At 25.4% G+C, this 24,077-nt stretch overlaps 1 protein-coding gene across 1 annotated transcript in view; it reads left to right on the top strand.

Moving 5' to 3' along the window:
* The window catches only part of LOC113559860, an 88,466-nt gene that overhangs the window by 48,107 nt on the left and 16,282 nt on the right, over positions 1-24,077 (top strand). The window contains exon 6 of the mRNA XM_026965636.1: positions 1,059-1,197. Within this exon, the coding sequence (XP_026821437.1) occupies positions 1,059-1,197 (139 nt within the window). The remainder of the gene's footprint in view (positions 1-1,058; positions 1,198-24,077) is intronic.

The following is a 24,077-nucleotide window of genomic DNA, read 5'->3' as shown; positions in this document are numbered from 1 at the left end:
GATACATTCTCGATTACTAAAAAAAACCCAAATATTGCGATCATATTATATTGATCACGTCAATAAAATATATTAACCGTTTTGGAGGAGATCGCTAAAGCTATAGAGCATTTTTTTTTCGATCGTGATGATTTATCGTACTGTGTTCAAAATTATGATAAAATTATACGACACTAACTTTTTAATGATTTTTAATTATTTTTTTTATACGTATTTTTCAAATGCAACTCGAGTGCAAGGTTTATTGTATAGGCAACATAGAGTCATTAAATGTAATTTGAGTAGCGTTGAGAATACATTTAGGTATTTTGAAAGTAAATGCTCATGGTCGTTAAAAATTGTTCTTCATTTTTAAATACAAAATATGTAACTATAATAAATTAAATACTAATATAGGTACGTGTTATTGATATTCATTGTGTTTGATTCCCTTCGATAGTCATAGTGGATATTTTTTAATTTTAATAAACAACATACATATTATAATAGTGATGTCATAAAATATAAATCATAATAATATGTCCATATTTTACAAATTATGACCAATTTATTGAAATGGATTTACTTACCAAAATAACCCTTTAATAAAGATAATGAGGTATGTAACTTACACTTGAAACTCTAGGAACGTTTGTGCTGTTCTGTTAAATGGGTGAAATAAACGTTTTAATTATATTAAGTGGAAAAAAACAGAGCTCGGAAATGTTGTTTTTTAAAATATTTGAAATTATGATAAAAATAAATAATTTTTGCACGGTCGCATGGAACTAAACTATACATGGTTCAATCGAAGTTGGTATGAAAAAAATCAAAAAATCAATAATAATATTATCAGTTAGATCAGTTAGTCTTTCCGATACGGTGTAGGAAGCATATTGCATAATATATTATAGGTAGCACGATATTGTATATCATTTTACGCCTAACCGACGGAAAAAACGCGTCATTATAATATTGTTTGCAGTGATTATAATAATTACTATTGGCAGTATGAAATATGAATAAATTACAGGAAACATATAGGCATTATTATAATATTATGTTTTATTGTTCTACAGCCCGCCATTGATCGCCGCCTTGGCTGGAATGTCGAATAAAAAAGGACGTGGAAGATTGAAGGGCACACACATCTGGATGAATTTAACGCAACCGTTGAAGTTAATATTGTGTGATGACAACATCGATATGTTAGAATGGGTAAGATATATTATTATTTACACATTCTTATCGAGTATTTACGGAGTAAAATATAAGAATTTTGCCCACGTTTATCCAGGGAGAATTTAAATTTAAGTTTTATGATCACGTGATCAGTGCACATTACTGACATCTACCGCACGCGAGCAACAATGAAGCGTTGTTCGACCACAACGACAATACTAATTATTGTCACAAATACGAGTTTAAATACATTAAGTTTAATTATAAGTTTTACATGTACATTCAACACGGGCGAAAAAAAAACACTCACTTCATAAATTACCAACGTTATTGTATACATACTGTATTCGATTCAGGTGATCAAATCGATTTTCAAGCATTTTAGTGTTTTACACGTTTTAGCGTCTAATTTTAAAACACGGTCGACTTCTCGGAAAAAGGCTGTAAAAAAATTTGCCCGTATGTTAAAAAACTCGACTGCACGACCCGCCATTATAACAATATATTATTAATTGTTGCCGATTTCCGAGAAATTAAAACGTCGACCAATTTTGGTTTTAAGCCGATACATTCGATTTAAACTTAAATACCTGTGCAACAACCGCACAATGCAATGTCATAGCGTGATATATACGGTTTGACCGGCAAAATAATATGTCCACTCTCACATCGAACACAGCGAACGTCCGACGTGCGCATACAATATATTAATCTTAGTATAATAATAAATAACACATATACGAACGACTCGCGAAAAAGTCGAGTAATTCGTCAAAAGCCGTGTCGACTACGTATTGTTAAGAGAGCATCACGAGAACACAAATCGGTGGGCACTTGGAGGTGGTGACTTGTCCGCAGGTACGTATATAGCATAATATAGAAACCACCCACAGCGTGGCTTTTTAATATTATTATTATCATATTAATTTTATAACGACGCGATCTCTCGTCGTAATCGATTACCGCTAAATCATCACCAGAAATCGAGAAAGGGAGAGAGAGAGAGAGAGAGAGAGAGAGAGAGAGAGAGATAAAAACAACGAAACGCCCGACTGGAACATTATCACATATATTTAATTATCGACGATTTTTTTTTCAACCAGTGAATACAAAAATGTCTAACTATATATGAACTCGATTTCGTGACGGAATCGTAGCAGGCGCGTGTACTCGAATACGTTGACACAGTTGAGAATAATAAATAATAATTATTGTTCACATGTAAATTAATTTCTATATTATGTGCCTATATGACATACGTTAGAACGATTCCGTTCGCTTTGTGTGGAAGGATAAAATATAATAATATGTCTAGCTATTCTATCCACACAAAAGTAGTACCACAAAGACTTATAGTGTAAAGAAAGTAAACAACAAACGATTGATAACTCTTAAGGATTTTTTTCTTCAATCTAAACTTTTATAATAGTATATCTAACGTCATTCACCTGTGTTACCAGTGTACGGCGCGAAACGTTTTTTTTTTTGTTCGAAAACTGCTCGTGAACGAAAAGGCTGAGTCGCATATATTTTTATGTCGACTGGCCACGAAAAACCAGTCCGGACAGTCAGTTTTGGATTGCCGTCCAGTGTTTTTTTTTTGTGTGTGTTTTATTTTCCCCGACTTTGCGCCGCCCACACAGAATATAACGGCTACAGCAGGAAGACCGGAAACGCCACCGATGAGCGGAAGTGGACTGGACGCGATGAAACGTTTCTGCCTGACTAAAATCCTTTAGCCGTAAAATATTATTATGATCAGGGTTTGGGAAACATCGATTTAAATGCTCGTGTGTATTGCACGAGTCCTAAAAATATTGAAATACACATTAAGGCTGATTACTCGGACGGACATAGATTTTTTTAGTCGAAAGTCTTTTTGGTTATCTTTGAATAAGGATGAGAAAATTAAAATCATAAATACGAGATGTTACTACACACAGTGTAATAGACTTAATTAAATGCCATATTTCTGTAGTAATTTATTAAATTTTTCATCTAAAAAAATAAAATAATAATTGAGTATAAGATGTGTTGTACGAATTGGCGGCTAGTTACAACAAAACAAGTCATGATAAACACCTTACGAAAAATGGGCGAGTTCTAGTTGGTTTTTGATTCACCTGATTATTGTCTGGAATGGTTTAAATTAAATTTTTTGCAAAAATAAAAGTAATTAGTACTTGTATTATAAAATGTATGAAACGTGTAAATATATTTGTATTAAATGTTCACAATTGCCGTTTGGGATTCACAAATCAGATTTATTTTAAACACTGCTATGGATATTATAAAAATGTTTATCGTGCAAATTATATTATCACCCGAACCCTGATCATGGTATGTCATTTTCAAAATGCTCACGTGGATGTGCTGCTCGTAGCAAAGCCGAAGTAAAAACGAAAGGTAACGAATAGCATATAGTGTAACTACGATTGTGTGTATACTTTTTTTTTTTTGCTTTTCCCCAAAGTCGGAAAAATGACGAATAATTGGATTCCCGCATCAGTTTGCCGTGTCGTTGGCGTTTAAGAATATTATTAATAATATACAGAGCCATCTTTTTTTGTAGGATTTTTGCAACAATTCATCTCTTGCTTATTTAGTTTTTTTCTTTTTTAAATGAGCCCAAGACGAACATCATGATAAAATGACGAAAGTCTTCCGTTCTGAAATTCATTGATTCGTATAAATTTATACTAGTCAAAGTCGTGCGGAACTTGACAAAACGCTGTTCATAGGCCATCTTATTGCATTATTAAATCACATACACTTCATGAAAATATCATTTATATATCATTATAATTATAATGTTAAATAATTCTTAGAATACAATAAATTTAGAATTTCGAAATTTTAAAATTCCACTCATTTTATATTAATCATAACAATTATTGTAATTAAAAAAAACAAATTTCATTTGTTCATTTTTCGATTCAATTGCAAAATTAGATTAACTGGATTAATAATAGTAAGCAAATAAGCAAATTACTAAGGCTTATTTTTATTTCATTGCTATGTATTGAATGCATTATTGATATTTTAGATTCTGAGTAGACCTATTGATATTTTAATGACATATTAATCACACCTAAGTTTCTCTTTTGTATGGTTTATACATATTGGACAAAAGAGTTGTACTTTATAGAGGTGAATGTTGTTAAATTTTCTTGAAAATTGTAAAAACCTACCAAAAAACCTTTGAAATTATGGTATATTAGTTTGAGCAAACTTAATTTTGCTATTTTGTTGCATGTAATAAACTGTATTAATTTTAAAACGTGACATTTTTTAGAATTATTTATTTTAGAACTCATTAGACGAAATTATATTTTCCAAACTGTTCGGAAATCTTTTAATACATAACTTAAGTTAGTTTATTAAAACAAAAACACTGCTCAATTTCAACGTTATTACAAGTTCGCTATATTGTATATTTCTCTTTATTTTTACGTACAGTCAAGACTATTCAATTTAAAATGTAACTTACTTTAGGTCAATATAATATCTATCACGCTTCGAACAATAATTTATAATTTTATATTATTGTTATACTTTTTTTATTAATACAAATATAAATTTAAAAATGTCAACGACGTTTGACGTATCCATTTTTATCAGTTACTTCTTTGCATACAATAAATTCTGAAAACATTCAATCAAAATTGTTGGTTTTTCACGACCAATTTGATTTTTCAAAAAATAAAATCTTTTATAACATCGATATAGGCATAGAAAATCAGACTCAACTCAGATCGCGATGACCAAGGACATAAATTATAAATACTCACGATATCAGCTGCTTTAGTGTCGAAACGAGTACCTATGAAACGTATGCAACTGGACAAATTTTCCTTACTGCATTAACTATAGACTTTAATAGTGACGTTCACTATTCTCGTCATTCAGTCGCTCAGACGATTTAAGAATGATATTAATTCTAATTTAAAATGTTACCAAATTGTTTGATTGAAATTATTGTCCGTTTCAAATTTCTTGGCGTACACATAACGGATGAATAAAATAAGTAAAAATTAATTACCTGCGTTATGGGATTCTTCTAGGAAGTTTTGTATCAGATGTAAGATTTAAATCCATTGCTAGATGTATTAAAAATTCCAAATAAAATTATTTGTTCACATCGTACAATAATTTCCAAAATTCAACAAGGTCAATAATAATTGTTTCGATTAATTCAATAGCAATAATTTTTAATCAACCACTACAATTCATACTATGAACAATAAACATATTTGTATGGAATTTTTAAAACGTAAAAATGAGTTTATGACAGACTTAATGTGTGATTAGCGATAACTGATAATATATAATAGAGCTATTAAGCCAAACCGACATTAAGATTTTAAGTAATATATTGTTCATGTTAAATATTTTACGATTCGCTATAAATTGCAATAAAAAAAATAAACCAGTATTATTCCAAGAATAAATTATTAAAGGAACATTAATTTGTTGAAAAATAAAATTCTCAGCTAATTTTACTTTTTATTTAAAATTTACTTGTAAAGAATGGGTTTTTTTTATGGACCGTTTGAAAAAAATATCTCATGTAATTATCAAGAACGCATCTAAATATTATATGTATAAAATATCTCCTAATTTTAGTATTTTAATGCGTAGCACACAAATTTATTTATAACTTATTTTCCGAAATTTTACAGTCTACGGAGAATTGGAGAGCTATGGAGAATTAAATTCGTTTTTATTTTTAAAACCATAGCCAATCAAATTTGAATAATCAAACCGTATACCACGATAGTTGAATTTTGGACAACAGAAATAACGATGTTACTGTTGTGGATAAAGTGGACTAGCCATATCAATTATATTAAATAATATCATTTCTATAAGTAATGGAATCGTATAATGACTTATCAGTTATCCTACCTGTAATTACAATATTTTATCCTGGTTTATTTGACAAAACGAGTATATTGACCTTTGAAATTTATGATTGGAAAAATCCGAACGATATTTTTAGTACACGAACAATTGTTAGCAAATAATATTATACATTTATCCTTGAATACAAAAACGTTTTAAGTACCTACCTAACCTATCTATATAATATTATAATAAATTATGGAATTTTTTTTTTGTTTATGATATACACATAATAATATATTACGGTGTTTATAACCTTAAGTAGTTGTAATAGTTGTATAGAATATGCGTTGTATTTAATATGAATATACGAGTTGATTTGTGGTTTGCCTCATGTCTTGTCATTCATCTGACATCCATCCATCCTTATTTCCGTGATTCCAATAACATTAAAAAATCGCTTACCATTTAGTAATACTATATTACGATATTATAAGTATTATTATAATGCATTTACGTGTAATACGCGAATCGTGCGTGCGTTATATATTATGTATTTCAGCGAAAAAAATAACGGTTGATTTGAGTCGATTCGAATAATATATTTGACGATTACAACTGTGAAGTGCCTATATTATGAAGAAATAAATTATTGTGATCAGAAACATTTACAAATAGTGGGGTGGAGGGGTAGAAGTGAGGGATTAATCGAGGGGGTTCAATCACCCGACCAATTTTTTTCCCCCAACTACACGTGTCTGATTATGTTTTTTTTTTTGATCATCAAAATAGAGTAGCGAACAGTCGAATGCGTGTAATAATATAAAAGTGCCATTTTGCGAAATGATATTATTATGTAACCGCCTACGTACAATACCGCGACGGCGGTAACAATAACCAACCATATTATGACGACGACACCTGTAGCTGCTTTAAAACCTATACTACGTATATTAATATCATCCGCGCCGAGGCAAAGGGCGGCGTTACATTATATTCTCAGCCTATGTTTTCAGACGAATGAATGGTAATTGTTTGGATTTCATAAGCGACAATCGTTTTTTATTTATTCCATCTCGAAAGATCACAGCACAATGGTATTATTGTACTTACGCACAAATCCAATTGTAAAAAGAAAAAAAATAATAAATAAACACATAATAATATTTGTATGCTTTATGAACATCGTCGATTGTGAATAATACGATACGGTTGCGTCGCAGAACAATCGCGAAATAAGATTCAATATTTTTGTTGTTTTCAACAATTGAACTTTAACTGTTTACCTAGTGTATTAGCGTAGGTACAATGGTTTATGGGTGTTTATTGTCAGTAGACTTTTTTCTCTCGTACGCAGGTACATTTACGTGATAATGTAGTTTGATTTTTTTTTTTTAACATAAACGATGACGTAATAATGTATAAAATATGCATAGTATTAATTGTGTTTTTCAAAAAATATTGGGCCCCACTGAGAGAACTCTTGTAAGACCCTGAAGTAGAAAATTACATTATAACTACATAAATATATAGTACTGAAAACATTAACAGTAAACTAATACAATAAGTAGGAATATAATTATATAAACAGTGGAAAAAGTTCTAAAACTAGTACATTTAATGTTTAAATAATAAAAGATTATTTTATAACCAATTCGTCGGGAGTATCCATATGAGATTTTTTTTTAATAACAGGAAGATGCATTATATAAAGTGGTATGATGTCACATAATTTAATGTCAAGTATATCAAAAAGTCTACTAAAAATTATTTTTTTTAGAATTTTTTGTAAAAAAAATGTTTTTTTACGTTTTTGTATTAACGCCATGTAATTTTTCATAGAGAGAAAATACTTTTAATTTCAATAAATAAATAAAGCGAGCAATGTGAGTTGCCAGTAGACATAGCATACTTAATCAATACATAAATACATAGGGACAAAATAAAATGTATGATGATAGTAGTTTTTTTTTCTGTTAACATTTTGAGATCAATAAATATATCGTTTGTTAGCTATTTTTTTTACTTTATTGAGCATAGTTTTTAAAATTTTATTTCGACCTGTTTATAGTTGGGATATAATATTGTTAAATGCACCTCTCCAGCCAATTATGCTGTAAGGTACTAGTGATTCTTCTTAAGCAAAATATATTTAGTACAGAGCTTTTAGTTCTAGAACTTTATTTAAATTTTTAAAAACATTAATTATTTTTTCAGGTTTTTTACTATTTATTACTATTTATTACTTTTACTATCACATTAATATATTATAATACAATAAATAAATCACTCAAACTTAACATACGTAGTATACAAAATTTGTAAATCTGTAAGTACGTGTATTAATATTTAATACCAGTCCTGTCAAATCTGATCTGTCCATTAGGATTTTTGGTTAAATTTTTCAATCTAAAAGTTATAAGATCTATTTTGCAGACTCGTTAATTTTCAAAAACTTGTACGAGTTCAATATTATCATTAAAAAAAAATCTATGCATTGGTTTTTTTCTCGTATTGTTATAATACAATTTTAGTTGTCGGCGAAACGTATTCAATTTTTATTTTAATAATCGGATTTAAGGGGGGTTAGGAGGTCACACTGAAAAATATTTTTGTATGTATTTTGAGGAAAACAAAAATGGCATTGCGGAATTCATTAAAACCCTATTGATGAGCGACAATAGTTTTCCATCCCTTTAATTTATATAAAATGCTCTAAATTAATCTTTTATTCAACATAACGGAACGATAGCTATTATATATTTTACAATATTGTTAGATTCTCTTATTGAATTTGAAACTGTGGGTAGAGGTTTTAGCTAGAAATTTAAATCAATATATGCAGTATTCATTAACAACTTAATTTGTATTTAATATTTTCAGTCAGTTTTAAACCCGTTCTATTTAATACTGTATTATTTCCAAGATGAAATTTGGTTCTTCGTAACAATCATATTTTTCTACTGAATGCAATAACGCATAGTGCAACTATCTCTTTTAGTATATAAATTTAAATACTTACGTAATTTTGTTTTTACGTATATTTTCGGAGTATTCATAGATTTAAAAAATTGTTGAAAAAACTTGTTAAAAAAAAAAAAAAATATATTACTAAAACCATAGATTTTTAACTATCGTATAAACATGACTATACTCGTAGGCTCGTAAAGCACTGATCATTGATAGTGCAGTGTATATATTATATGTAGTTTACATATATTTATGTCTTTACTAAACACGATTTAAAAAAAATTATAAAAACAAAATTATTATTATTATATTTTAGATTATTTGATACGTCATAATAATAAAATTTCGAACGAGTATAGGTATTTAAAGTTTAGATGAGTGGAATAGTGAGAATAGTAAATGGGACCAACATCGTATTACCACCGATATTTAAACATAGAATACTGAAATACTTATAAATTATAGCTGATTAACTATTATTTTAAAATTCGATTTTTATTATATTTATATTTTTCAGTAAACGAAGTTGTCATTTAAAAAAATATAACTTACAAAAATAATAACGATATCTATCTATTTATTTATATATATTTTTTTTAATCACATAAATTATTGTTGTAAAAACTTTTTGAAATTATAAGTGTAGAAACTTCAATGCATCTCTGCGTATTATAAATACCTATTTAACAATATCGTTTGTTTATCTTCACAGTTTATTTTTACCCCATACTTATAATAGTTCTAGTTTTGAATTATTTATTATGGTGTTTGGAATTGATAAAAACAAAATGAATGAAATCTATTCTAAAAATATGAAATTAATATTTTAATGTGTATTATTTATTATAAATGTAATATTTATTATGACGTACTCAATAAGGCTATAATATCCTCAGAGTATATAAACAAAGTATTTAAATTAATTAACTGTATTAAATATTTAAAATACATTTTTTTATAGTATTGAAGAAGTAAATAAAAAAAAAATTACATTAAAGACCAATATATTTATATATACCATTGTTTTATATTACTGTCGTTCAAATACTATATTACTAACAGGATTTCTAAAAAACAGCACATAAATCAAATTTAATTTATATAAGTTGTACCAAAACTTGGAGTATAAAACCTTTTAAAGTATGAGGTGATTAAAATATACAGTATATAATTGTATGATTGATAACTTTGATGGATAATTACATAAAATAAATTAATAACTATTACTTTGCTATTTAATATTTATATTTCTCACAAACGGTATAGAATCTGAAATCCTCATTTTTATATGTATATTTTTCTATAATGATTTGATATATCTTATGACTTTGGCATTAATTATGTATGTATTTACAAACTAAAAACATTGTATTGATTCAATGCATTTTTTATGATTATCATAAATATAATGAAAAATAAATTACATACCCATATGCGTTTAATTTAATTATTGAGTTTAACTTTAAAGCAACAATAGTCAATAAATCAAATAATGAAATATGATTTACAAATAAATAATACACAAAACTAAAAATTTCCTACGATAATAAATACCAATAGGTACATAAACAATGTTCTTGAGTCTAACGCGAATAGAAACAGTGGTATACTAACAGTGTGGTGCGGTATATTTATTGAGTCCCTGAATACCTGAATGGAAAAAAAAATAATATATTTGATTACATACAATGTTTATCACATACATTTAATCATCTTAATTAATTTAATTATATACAAGTAATATTTAAAATATTCATATTTTATTATAGCCATTAGCTATTTTTTATTATATTATAAAATATTTACAAAAAAAAAAAAGTTTTAATTATACCTGTAGCATTTTTTGTTACTGACAATCCTAGGTCTATTAAAAAAGTGGAAGGAAAATGTTTTTTTTTTAAGTTTGGATTCAGTATTAAAACATACTCAATTAATATATACCTTAAATCAATCCGAAACTTAATACCTTACCTTCACACATACACACACACACGTTTATATAAGAGGATATTTATAAAGTGATGTAGAATAGAATTATTTACATTTTAGACATGATAAATTTTTCTATAAAAAGGTCGTTAAACTATTAAATATGTCATAGCGCAGGAAGATAAAAATTGTTAGGCACATGAATTATTTTTTATAACAAAAAAATGTTCAGAATATTTAGAAATATAAGTTTTTATTATAATTTTTAAGTTTTTTAGGAATTTAAAAATATTACAATTACATAGGTTACATAGGCACCTTTTTTTCAACGCGTTTCAGTCAATATGCTGACGTCATCGGACAAAATAAATATCGATATTTTTAAACGAAAAATGGCAATAATATAGTTATTTTGTTGCAATTTAAAAATATATTTAGTGGGAATTTGAAATTCTTATACATATCACTATGCACGATGACATTTTAAAAATATTTAGATTAATTTTAGTTATAGCCTTTTTTTTACTATTAGCCTATTCATATCGTAAGTTAAATTTGTCTCAAAAGTTACTAACAATTATAAATGATTTAAGTATATCCTATTATTATAATTGATAATATTATAAATAAGATATTTCTGGCAAAAACGTATTCAGACTATAGTAGTACTTACTACTTAATTTTATATTTATACTATAATTAATGTACAAATAAATTACTATAAAAGTTATTTAAATATACAATAATATTATATGATTAGTAATATAAGATGAAAAATTGTTTCCGATCAGAATTGTTTTTATGCTGGTTGGCAAGATTATTTTTCGTATGCAATGATTTATCATTGAATTCAAATTTAACACATTTAGCTTTTTACTAGATCATTGATATTATTTAATAACTGAGAAGTAATGATACTAATAACTACAACTAAACATTTAAAGTATCTTAAAACAAAACTAAGTAAGTAAATAATCAACCTGAATAAGTAATAAAAACACTAAAATTGATAGTAGTGAATATTAGTAATAAAAATCTAAATTAATATTAGTCATGTACAAAATGTAATGTTATTATAGTTATTTTTTTTCAAATATTATATATTCCTAAGTCCTAACTATTATGACCATAAAAGTGCATGTTTTATACTTACTGTGCACTTGTCTGTTTCATACACATCACATAAGTGTTAGCTCAGACAATAATATTATTTCTAAGTGATGCTAAACGTTTGATAATTAATAATAATTTTGGTATCAATATTGTAGATAAATGTTATAAGCGTATAAAAATTAATTGTATTTTTAATTTACTAACTATTGATAGCGGAAAAAAAATGTTTCCGTTTTCTTATTTTTTTTTTCAAATCTTTCAAGTTTATTAAAGTTTAGCGTTGGTTTCTTTTTGTAATCGGTGCAACCTAATTTGACTCTTTTTGAAGACATAGATAAAATGTATTTTTTTAAAACAATAAACAATCAATTATCAACTATTGGCAAATGGTAATGATTGAAACTTATAAGGCGAAAACCGTTCACTAATAGCTTTATGTTTGTACAAAAATATGTGACAGAATCTGAAAAAATAATTAAATTCTGACATTTATAAGCAATTTTTAATAATTTAATACGACGAAGAAAATAATATGTTGCATTTTACTTATTTAGGTATACCAATTCACAATGATAGATACAATACATATACGGGTAGGCCAATACTCGTACAACTATACCCATTTCCTATAGTTGGCCATAGTATAGGTCATAGTGTAGAGTCTACCGTAGATCATAATATGATATATTAAGAATCACTATTTAATATTGTAATAATTACTATCATTAACTATATTATAATAAAATCATCGCCCCTCGCCCCTTGGACTGCATTAATTCTAAATTATTATTAAAAATGTACGCATTTCATTGTTGAATATTTTTACATTTTATTTATTTTTTGATCTTACAATGAAGTGATTGTGTCTTAAGTTTGTTGCTTATATCTATTATCACATTTTATAGCAATAAAAATGGTTTAACCTTCAGTATTTCCGGTAATTAAATACTATCAAGAGAATGTATATATATATATATATATATATATATAAAAAAAAATACTATTTTGACGTTATAAAATTAAAAACTAATTATAACGATATGATATCTTAAAACAAAATTTTTCTAAAATAGACATTTAAAATATATTTTTTTGAGGATTAGTTCAAAGTTAAATATTTAAACAGGTATTTATTAAAATTTCTTTAATATGTAACGTTTTAGGTAAACCATTAAGATATCAATTAAGATTTTTGGAGCTCACATAAAAGTAAATAATAATAATAATAATAATAATAATAATAATATAGAATAATCCAGTAACTGTTCAATAAATATAAATATAATATAATATGTATTTTATTCCCTATAATAATAAATTATAATGTCCGAAATAAACGTTAAAATTGACTGTTGACGGGTTCAAATTTAAATAAACTTTTATCTAGTTTATTGTAAAATTTAAGTAATTATTAATAAATTCAGACTGTAAATAATAAAGATAATAGTGATAATATTACTGGCATTGGATGGCACTAAACATATTCTTAGATTCTAAACGATCTATATCAGGGATGGGCAACTGAAAGTTATTAGAGGGCCAATTTTTAGAAAATTAAAATTTAGTGGGCCAAAATATAGAGAGCAAAAAAAAAGATCATTCAAAATATGCATTTTAATTTAGTATAAACGTAGCATAGAGTATAGAAGATTGACTTTGAAATTGTATAATGTAATTAGAAAGTGTTGCGCGGGCTAGATAAAAAAGGTTCGAGGGACGAATGTGGAAACTTGATCTTGTGGTACTTTTGATGATTAAAAATAGAAAGTTCTCGGTTATTTTTGAAATAATTAGGAAAAGTCGAAAAATAAATTTGAAAAAAATTAGATTTATGACGCGAAACAAGTTTTTGACGAAGTCGGATTTGTTTTTTGAAGCAATTCAAAAATCAATCTCCGTAAAGACATTATAAATATTTATTAGATATAGTGTCATTTTTAAAATAAATAATATGATTCTGTTTATGATAATATTTATTAATATTATATTCTGAGCATAGCAATGGATGTATTAATTTTACAATTGTATTTTTTTTATATCTGTTATCAATTTTTGGAACATTAAAAATACTTCGGTTATCAAATTTGGGGGTGGTTTCTGGTAGTAAATTAGTTCTTCGCAGAGTCACTAAAGTAAGTTTCTAAATGTATCTACTCGTTAAAATATGGACAGATATTTAGTACTAATCTAATAAATTAACACTAGTTTTAGTTGATATTTTAGTCAAGTTACTTGAAAACAGTTTTATTTTATCGACTGAGTTGGACTTTTTATTCGCACTCCTTTATTTACTTTTACTACACCACTGGCGTCGCTATATTTAGTAAAATAGCTGGTGAAATTCGTTATTAGTGTCATTCTGACATTCTATTATCATTCTATGATATCTATTCAATATTCTTACCGAAGCAAGTTAAAAAAAAATGTTCTAAACATTTTTCTTAATGATTGGTAAAAAAATTAATGATAACGGGAAACTCACGCAAATTTTTATATTATTTTTTAATAAAATTTATTTCATCTTTTTCTTATAGTTAGGAAATGAATCACTGTAGAAACATACAATTTTTACTCTATTTTTAAATTATAATTTTCTATACATGTGGCATAATTTTTATTAAATTGGTCTTTTACTTGATATTATAATTATATAGTCTCGTTTTTTTTTCGATTGAAGTAAAAATGTTGACAATAAACTTTTATGGTCACATTTAAATAAAGGATAACCATTTTAGTTATTTTGTTGGAATTTGACAATATTTTTGTGAAAAATTGAGAAGCATATACAAGTATCATTTTATTTTACTATACACAATGAAATTTTTAAAATAAGTATATTAATATGATTAATTTCAAAATATCACATATATTTATACCATAAGGTTTGATTAGGCTATCAACCTACTATAATATGAATAGTAAAATACATTTTACTTAAATAGTAATAAAAAAAAAAAATACATTATGAGAAGTAATTTAGTGATATTGGCTGACAGAATCTTTCTCTGCTCAGAATTGGTTTTCGTGTACATGCAGTTACCCACTGGACATTTATTTCACAGCAAAACGGTACCTACTTGCTCACCCTTTATTTAAGTTTTTATTTTTTTTTCGATTCATGTATGATTAAATTTTTGTTTTTTTAATAAAAACTTTGAAAATGTAATGCAAAGTTTCTCGTAAATATTTATAAAATAATATCGAAACTTTTAATTTTGTAGTATTCAATTGAGTCAATATCAAATAATAATAAATAAAAAAAAATATGATCACAATTATAGTTGTTAGAGGTTTATTGAATAAAAAGTGAATCTGAAAAAAATTAAAATGTCGATTCCCAACATTTTATTTATTGTCATTATAGCGACTTTTTGTAGAAAACCGACAAATTTCACTATACACAATGACATTTAAAAAAATATTTGGATTAATTTTAAAATATTACATATTTATACTATGACCTATTTCTACTGTTTTACGATAATTCGTTAGGTTAATAACTATAATAAATAAAATAAATATATATTTTATTGCAATAAATAAATTGGGAACAATTATTTCAATTTATTGTTTTACTACTTATAAAATATATCAGGTACTTTAAGAACAATATAAATAATAAAATATATTTATGATATAATTATAGCCTGAAAGATAATTCATAATTCAATTTTGCATGCAATGATTACTTATCATCAAATTTAAATTTAACATATCAATTGCAGTGCATTATTTAACAATTCAACTACTTAACAGTTAAGCAATTAACCTATTTATCTACTTTTTTAATCATTATTTACATTATATAACTTTTGTTTCATTTAAAATAATAAAAAAAAATACTACAGGTATTACTATTGATAAGAAACAATAATCAGTACTTATTGAATTAGGTTAAAAAAATTCCTTAAATTAAAAAAATATAAAAATATATTCAATGTATTAAATATTATATGTATTAACTATGAAGTTTTATATTTTTAATATTTACTGGTACACAAACTTAACATGGTGACGTATAATGATATACTGATTATACTAACCATTCTTTGATTATTTGTAAAAATTGTAAAACATTCGGATATTTTAACAGCATATAAATGTTTGAATTTAAAAACATAAAAAATATTTTTAAATTTCTTTTAAAACAACTTGTGAGGAATATTCTATTACACTTTTAAGTCTTATTTATGGATAAATCTAAACAAAATCAAATATTTTAAGTAAGTACCTATATACTTAAACGAATTTAGTTTGAAAATTACATTTTGTATAGGAACTTAAAATTTTATGGTAATTATGTAAAACTTACCTATGTTACAAGTTTTTATGGTTAATGTTTTTGATTTATAGAAATTCACAATTATTTTTTAATAAAAATTTTTATTTTTCAATTAAGGTATTTAGGTATACGACTTTGACGAATTTTGAGTTTCATACACACATAAAAAATAGTATTATAGTATTATTGCTTTACGATTAATTTTTTTTTTCAATAAAAACCGCGTTTGAAAACCCATATATAAATATTTCAAGTTTTTAAGTAATTAGATTGAAATAATTTACATTTAAAGATTTAAATAAATTTGCAAATTTTTTTATTTTGAAAACTTAACTATCATAAAAAATAGTTATATAATAGAAATCTTTTGTAAATTACTTAACAGCTTCCAGCAGAGCTAGAAGTTTTTATTTTGTATCGTATTTATGTGTACTACTATGATTTGTTAGTTCTACAAATAATGTACCCGATTTCCGTTAAAGGTATAATCGGCTGCTATTCAAAAGCATAGATTCGATAAAAGTAATTGCATTATCCATTACATAGTGATCCCAATAAAAAGATTAATGTAACATTACAAACATATTGCAAAATATAGTTTATTGTTTTTTTCTATCTTTATATTCCTACAAACGCGATTGATCTTATAAACCAGTGAGATTACATCGAACGGAATTTACCGTATACTCGAAATATATAAGAGGATAAGAGTTTTAAAAAACAATTTATTTATAATTGTCTATAGGTTATTCTAAAATGTTATATCGAACACGGAACTGTAAACGAAATAACTAGAGACGAATTCGAAAAAAAAAAAAATAGCATACAGATAAATTTCTCTGATGTAATAGGTCTTACTCGCGAGTCACGACACTAAATGACCTTATAAGTTATAATGGTCATTAGTCAGTATATAGAACTTATACGTCAAGGCCCTATTTACTGTTCGTGTTTATGGTGTTTCTATACGTTTATAATACGCAATGCATATTTGCTTTGAATATTAACATTATGAATAGTCTTCGAACATTACAATATAGGTAAAACAATAAGGACAGATCACTATAATAATATCATAAATATATTCTTCAAAGTGTATAGAGATAGAACGTAGTTTGGATTATAATCACAGCAATATGTGCGAAAAATAATTAATACTATAAAATGTGTTCTTAAATGAATTTAAACTCAATTTATATAATATATTTTGTAAATATGTATTAAAATACAAAAGAAACCATTCAAGAGTTATATGCATCTATCCCCGGCAAGTGGACATAACAAAAACGAGTTTACGAACATCCATTGTAAACGATTGAAAAGTGATTTTAAAATTAAATTCTGCAATATCCGAATTAAATTAAAAAAACTGTCAAGTACGTTAAATGCATTTAAAATATATACATTTAAAATTTTAAAATTAAAAGTATTTCCAACTAACCGATGGATCTAACATTATATTATTATTTTCTTTACATTTTTTTATTACTTTATTGTGTCTTCAATTTCTTTTTTTATTAAATGGGAAATTTACAACCTGCAAAAAAAGAGAGGAATAAGTAAATATGATGAATAACGTTTATAAAATTGACACGAGCGACACGATCGGGTAAAGAAAACCATTAGCAATATTTTCTGAGTTGTTGTTGAGGAGTTTTTTTTAAATTTAGTTTTTAATCATAATAGATTGCGAAACCACGTCCTTAAGGCGTCTTATATGGTTTTTGGGAAAAGAATGTAAGTGTATTAATTTTTAATCAAAAAACTACCCTTACTGTGGTAGACTTTTAGGTGATTTGTCTATATGGGTGACGCGTGGTACAAAAATATAAAAATAAGTATATTGTTGTACGATAAATAAATTCATCACTCATCTCAGAATCCAAAATAAGATAATTATAATGATATAGATCATCACTTTAAAAAAATATATATGTTCTCCATTTTTACGTGAGTATTTTGAATAAAAAACAAACTAACCATATTTATAATAAAATACCTATATAGAAATCGATTCATTTATTCACTTCATAGGTATAAATATTTGTATTTATATAATTTGAAACTTAGTGATAATTCCATAGTATACTTAAAAATGGTTTAAAAAAAATTACAAAAACGTATATCTGTATATCTATATTATATAAATCTAATATTTAATTAATATTATAACAACATGTATTTTAAGATGCTCAAAATATTGATCATAATATAAAACAACATATATTCATTAGGGATTTAAATAAAAATTTGAAGAAGATACTAAATCAAAACATAAAAAGTTCTTTATTAAAATACAATATTTTTATGAATACACAATGTTTAATATTATGTTATAAAAACAAGCTAGTTATATTTTGTACTCTTCACAGATGGAGTATTTTTTAATCAACAGATGCATACTTTTATAATAAAATATTAATTTTTGAATTATTTTATTTAATATTGTTATTTCACAAAATTTCAATTTCTATAATATGTACATAAATTAATATCTATTCAAGTACAACATAGTAAATTATCAGTTATAATAATTATAATTATAATTATTGGTAAGTCAATATTTAAATTTAAATACATACATATAAACAGTATATTATATAGATTTATGTAACATAGTATTAGGTAATTAGAGTCATAATTCACAAGTCTAAAGAGTAATTAAATGTAGATTCTTGAAAGCAATAACTTGAGCTTACCTAATAAAACCTGTTCTCGTTAACCACATAAAAAGTCTTTTTTTTATTATTAAATAAAATTAATTAATATTAAATTTGAATAAACAATAATATTTTCCAACAAATTAAAAAAAAAAAAAAAAAAAAAATCGACAATTGATTGTACTTGTTTTTAAATGGTTGCGATGGTTTTAAATTTTAACAAAAGCTTTATCACATAAACTTGTAGTACTGTAAAATTATTGTATGATTTAATTTATTATTTTTTTAATTTTTCTAATTATATTTATAATTAGTACCCATAAGTACGAATATAATGTATTATTTTTTATGAAATCCAATATTATTATGTTTTATGTACCGGCGTTTTGTATAGGCATTTTAGGTACACCACCGTCGTGAGTTCATTCTACCAACATTAATTTGTTATTGTAATTTTTCAAAACTTAATAGGAAAAAGATATGTTTGGTAAGTTATTTAGAAATACTTATTTAGTATTTTCTTTTTTCTAGTAACTTTAAAGTGTTTTTGATCACACTCATAGTTTTTACGTAATTATATTATTTTTGGTATAAATAACAATATAATATTTTAAAAATATAATAATAATATAACTCAATATTTTTTAAGATAATCTATGTTAAACGAGTTAAATATAATTAAATATTTTATTAAAATTAATAATATTATTTATTTTAGTATATTTTCTTAAACTCTTTTGATGTATTGAAAATTTCAAAATAAATTGATATTATATTTTTGAAAAAATATATTTCAATGCTTTTTGCGTATAGAACAAAATGTATTATGCCTTTACAAATGTTATATATATTTAAATAATTAATACAAAGTTAATACAAAATTAATAGTTAAAATACTTACATAACATAATCAAACTTTTTTAGAATATAAGTTTTACATTTTTTATCGGATTTATCTGTAGTTGTGTTTGAAAATCATTGTAATAGTAGTGTTTTGTCACAAAAAACATTATAACAATAAATTCTTAAAAACTGAAATACTTTTCTTAAAAAATCCGATTATGAAAGGAAATAAATATTTATATTCTGATTCGCATTAACACAATAACACTTGATCATGTTAACTTATCAAATATTTTAAAATTAGACATAAAACAATAACTATAACCTTTGTTTTTTATTTTAATTTTTTTTTTTTAGTTAAATCGTCTATATTTTGTTAAATATAGTAGACACTTTTAAAAATAATGTCGTTATAAAACTTACTTACATAACTTTGTATTTTTAGTCTGTGCATGAGCATTCGAATATCTTCATAACAGCGCCGGATAGGCTAGGTATCAGCCCACCGAGTTTTAGGATTTTTACCGGCCCTAAAAAAGTAAACGACCCATTTTTCAATAAGACAGACATCAATTCCGAGCCAAATTTTATGCGGCCCACCGAGTTCAACATGAGTAACTCGCCGGCCCTACCCGGGCCTGCTTTATAATCAATCTTAAAAATTAAAATATTGAATAGGAATTAATAGTTTTTAATTTTTGTTGCCTTATATCAGTGAATCCCAACCTGGGAGGTTCTTCCCCTTGGAGGGACGTGTAAACATTGCTGGAGAGACGAAAACAGTTTTTACGAAACTAAATTGTATTTATTAAATTATTTTTATTTTACAATGTACGGAAAAATGAAAAATGAATAAAAAAAGGTGATAACTGTTTTCAATGTATAGGAGGAAGACGCAAGATTTTTGTACAAAAGGGGCATAGGATAGAGGAGGATGGAAATCATTGCGGCTTATAGTTAATTAAATACTGGGAGTTGTACATTTTTTTTAAATTATAATTTCAAATATTTCTTTAATTATAAATATTGTCCGTGCATAGTACCCGTCATACAGTAATAGAATCTTGTAGAAATATTTTAATGAAATAATTTAATACATTAATAAACGTCGTATGGTTGTGTCAATGATCAAAAATAAACACAAAAACTAAATACATTATTCAGATTTAAAGCTTAAGAAATATTATTTAAAAATTGATGAAAATAAAGCAAGTGAAAAAAACAATTAAAACAAAACAAATAAAATCAAGTGATAAAGTATTACTTATTATATTACTTATTTTATTACGAAAGTAATAAAATAAAGATGTTTACAGAAATAATTATTGGCAAAAGTACGAACGTCTTATCAGCGTTCATAAAGTTATCGTAATTTACCAGTCCGACAGTGCTGATTAATGATTGTAGTAGCACATGTATGTTTTGTACTACTGTCCAAAGCTAGACACATTTCAACAATGTTCTTACCAGCTCCCTATGTGGTATGTAAACGGAACCATATGCATTCGATTTCAGGTCGTTCGGACAATCAACTGAGGGATTTAAGTGATTTAAATATCAATTATCTAAACTTGTAAGCTAAACTTATCCATTTATTTGGACACTCGTAAAATATAGTAATAAATAATTCTCGATAAAAAAAAAACATATATATATATATAAAAATATACAAGAATTATTTTTGCTATGTATTAGGTACAAAAATAATGATATACAAAATTATTTGAACGCTATTACCTACATAATATAAGAAATGAGTAAATTAAGTTTTTAATTGGTAAAATATATTTATTTTTTATTACACTTTATGTAATTATTTTTTTACCATAATTTATTATAAACTGGCAATCAACTATAGTAGAGCGGTTCTCAAACTTTTTTTTTACGTACCACTTAGATATATTATCAATCAGTCGCGTACCACTAATAACTAAAAATAAAATTATACAGTTAAATACATTTATTTTAATTACTTAGGCAGTAAAATACTACAACTATAGTATAATTATTTTTATTTTTTATTTGTTAAAATAAGATATGAATTAAATGATTGAATAGGTTTATTATTCAAAAACGGCCTTCCACATACCACCATGTAGTCTTTTGCGTACCACAGTCTGAGAACCACTGAACTATACTAAAGAATATCTTTTGAACGATATAATCATTATTATTGTTATAGTATATTTATATTGTATTTATTATTGATTTTAACAAATTTTTTCTCATTTTTACCGCTTGTTTTTTTTTCTAAGCCCAATACAAAGACAACAATCATATTATCCAATTAAAAAAATAATGGTTAGGCCAGTGGGTATATTGCTTTTCTGTATAGTAGAGATGGAGAATAGGTTACTTTAACGGATGTGTTAATTTTAATGCAATGACAGGTATCATTGTGTACGAAAAACGATTCTGAACGGAGTTGATTTGTCAGTCTAGGATAATAATTAGTAGGATATATTATATTATTACCTATATTTCAATTGTAATATATTGTTATTTTACGTGATTTTGTAAAAAAATAAATTTAATATGTCCATAAAATTTTTTCTATGATGACGCTAGAATTTTTTTTCACATTAACTTTAACTTGAAGAAAAACTTATGGATAACCTTGTATTGGTTTTTTAACCTTAGGTATAAATCATAAAAATTTTACAAATTATCAACTTAAAAATTCCTTTTCAAATTTTTGCGATTTTGATATATTTCGTAAACATTTGAACTTTAAATGCTTATAAATTAAAAATTTAATCGTAAAAAGATAACCCTAATATAAACATTTGGTGAAAATTTTAAAGTATTTACAATGATTCGTTTTTGAGTTACATCAAAATAAAAAAATCGATTTTGATAATATTTTATCAATACAAGTTATAATACTACACAATTTTAACAACTTATTCGAAAATAAATAGATTAAATACAATTTCTGCACGTCTTATATGACCGAGTGAGCGTCATTAATATGCGTATTACAATTGTATTTGTTCAAAACACACCGTATTTGTTTGTATTGTTTATATAGTTGTTAAAAATATAACAATATTTTTTTTATCATTTACGCATTACAATCTTAGTATTATGTGACATTATTAAATTTTAAAGTGCCAATTATTATAATAATATCGTTGCATAGTATCATTAAAGTAGGCATACTATTGTAGTTTAAAATGTGAAAAATTGAATGTATACAAACACGTTTTAATAGGCGTGTATAATGTATTAATGTATATTATAAGTACTTAAATTGATGTACGTTAATAACCAGACCATTTCTCTTTGATCTGAATCTTTGACTTGTTAAAGTAAACAAAACATTTACACTCGATTAGTTACACCCACGGCACTTATCTTTGAGGTCATCGTTTAAAATATTATAAGTCAATAAGTATGTTAGTCATAATATATTTCGGACCTGCCGTTTTCAACAAAACTGTTTATTTATATCCTGATAATCGAGTATTAATGCGTAGTAGTATTATTATTTTATTAGCACAAGGTAAGAGCTATTTCGAGATAAGCATTGAAAGTTTCAATCGATCACAATATTATTTAATAATAATGAATAATGGCTTCCAACAGCTTTTATAAAACGGTTACATCCAAAATTAATTTTGATTTTGACCCTAAAAAGGTCGATAGACAAAAACCGCACAGCTTATCGGTCATTTTATAACATGTTACCGCATCACATTTAGAGTGGGTTAAAACCGCATACTATTTTTAGTAAAATTAGTGAAAAAATAAGATTATAAGATAAGTACTATACAATAATCAAGTCTTTAGTTGCCACTAAAGTTGCCTATTTATTTTTAGGAGCATTTGTTTTAATTTTGGGAAGAATTTTTACGTAACGAAGATCGTATAAAGTTTTTAAATAACGTCGGAAGTCGATTTCAGTCAATCAAAATTAAAGTTTTACATTTTTGTAAATTAATATTTTAAGTTTTTGAATATATAATTTTTTTTTGATAAAATATGAGAATAAATAATTAGTTATACATATACATATGCGTTTTTTGTTTATCGACCTTTTTGAGATCGAAATCATAACTACTCTGCGGTTTTTGGATACAACAATTTTTAAAATTGTGCGGTTTTTATCCTACCAAAATTGTGCGGTTTTGTCTTGTATTTTATCAAAAGTATGCGATTTTTTGAGTCAACTTATAAAACCGTGTGTACTCGGTAATACGATTTATCTTGTCTGTAGCGAGACTTGGGTATCTTAATAAATAATGACATATTATGCATTACTCTATGTTATT

This window comes from Rhopalosiphum maidis, chromosome 3 (assembly GCF_003676215.2).
Source record: "Rhopalosiphum maidis isolate BTI-1 chromosome 3, ASM367621v3, whole genome shotgun sequence".
Lineage (NCBI taxonomy): Eukaryota > Metazoa > Arthropoda > Insecta > Hemiptera > Aphididae > Rhopalosiphum > Rhopalosiphum maidis.
The sequence above is the reverse complement of the archived record's forward strand: the minus strand, read 5'-3'. Positions and strand labels throughout refer to the sequence as shown.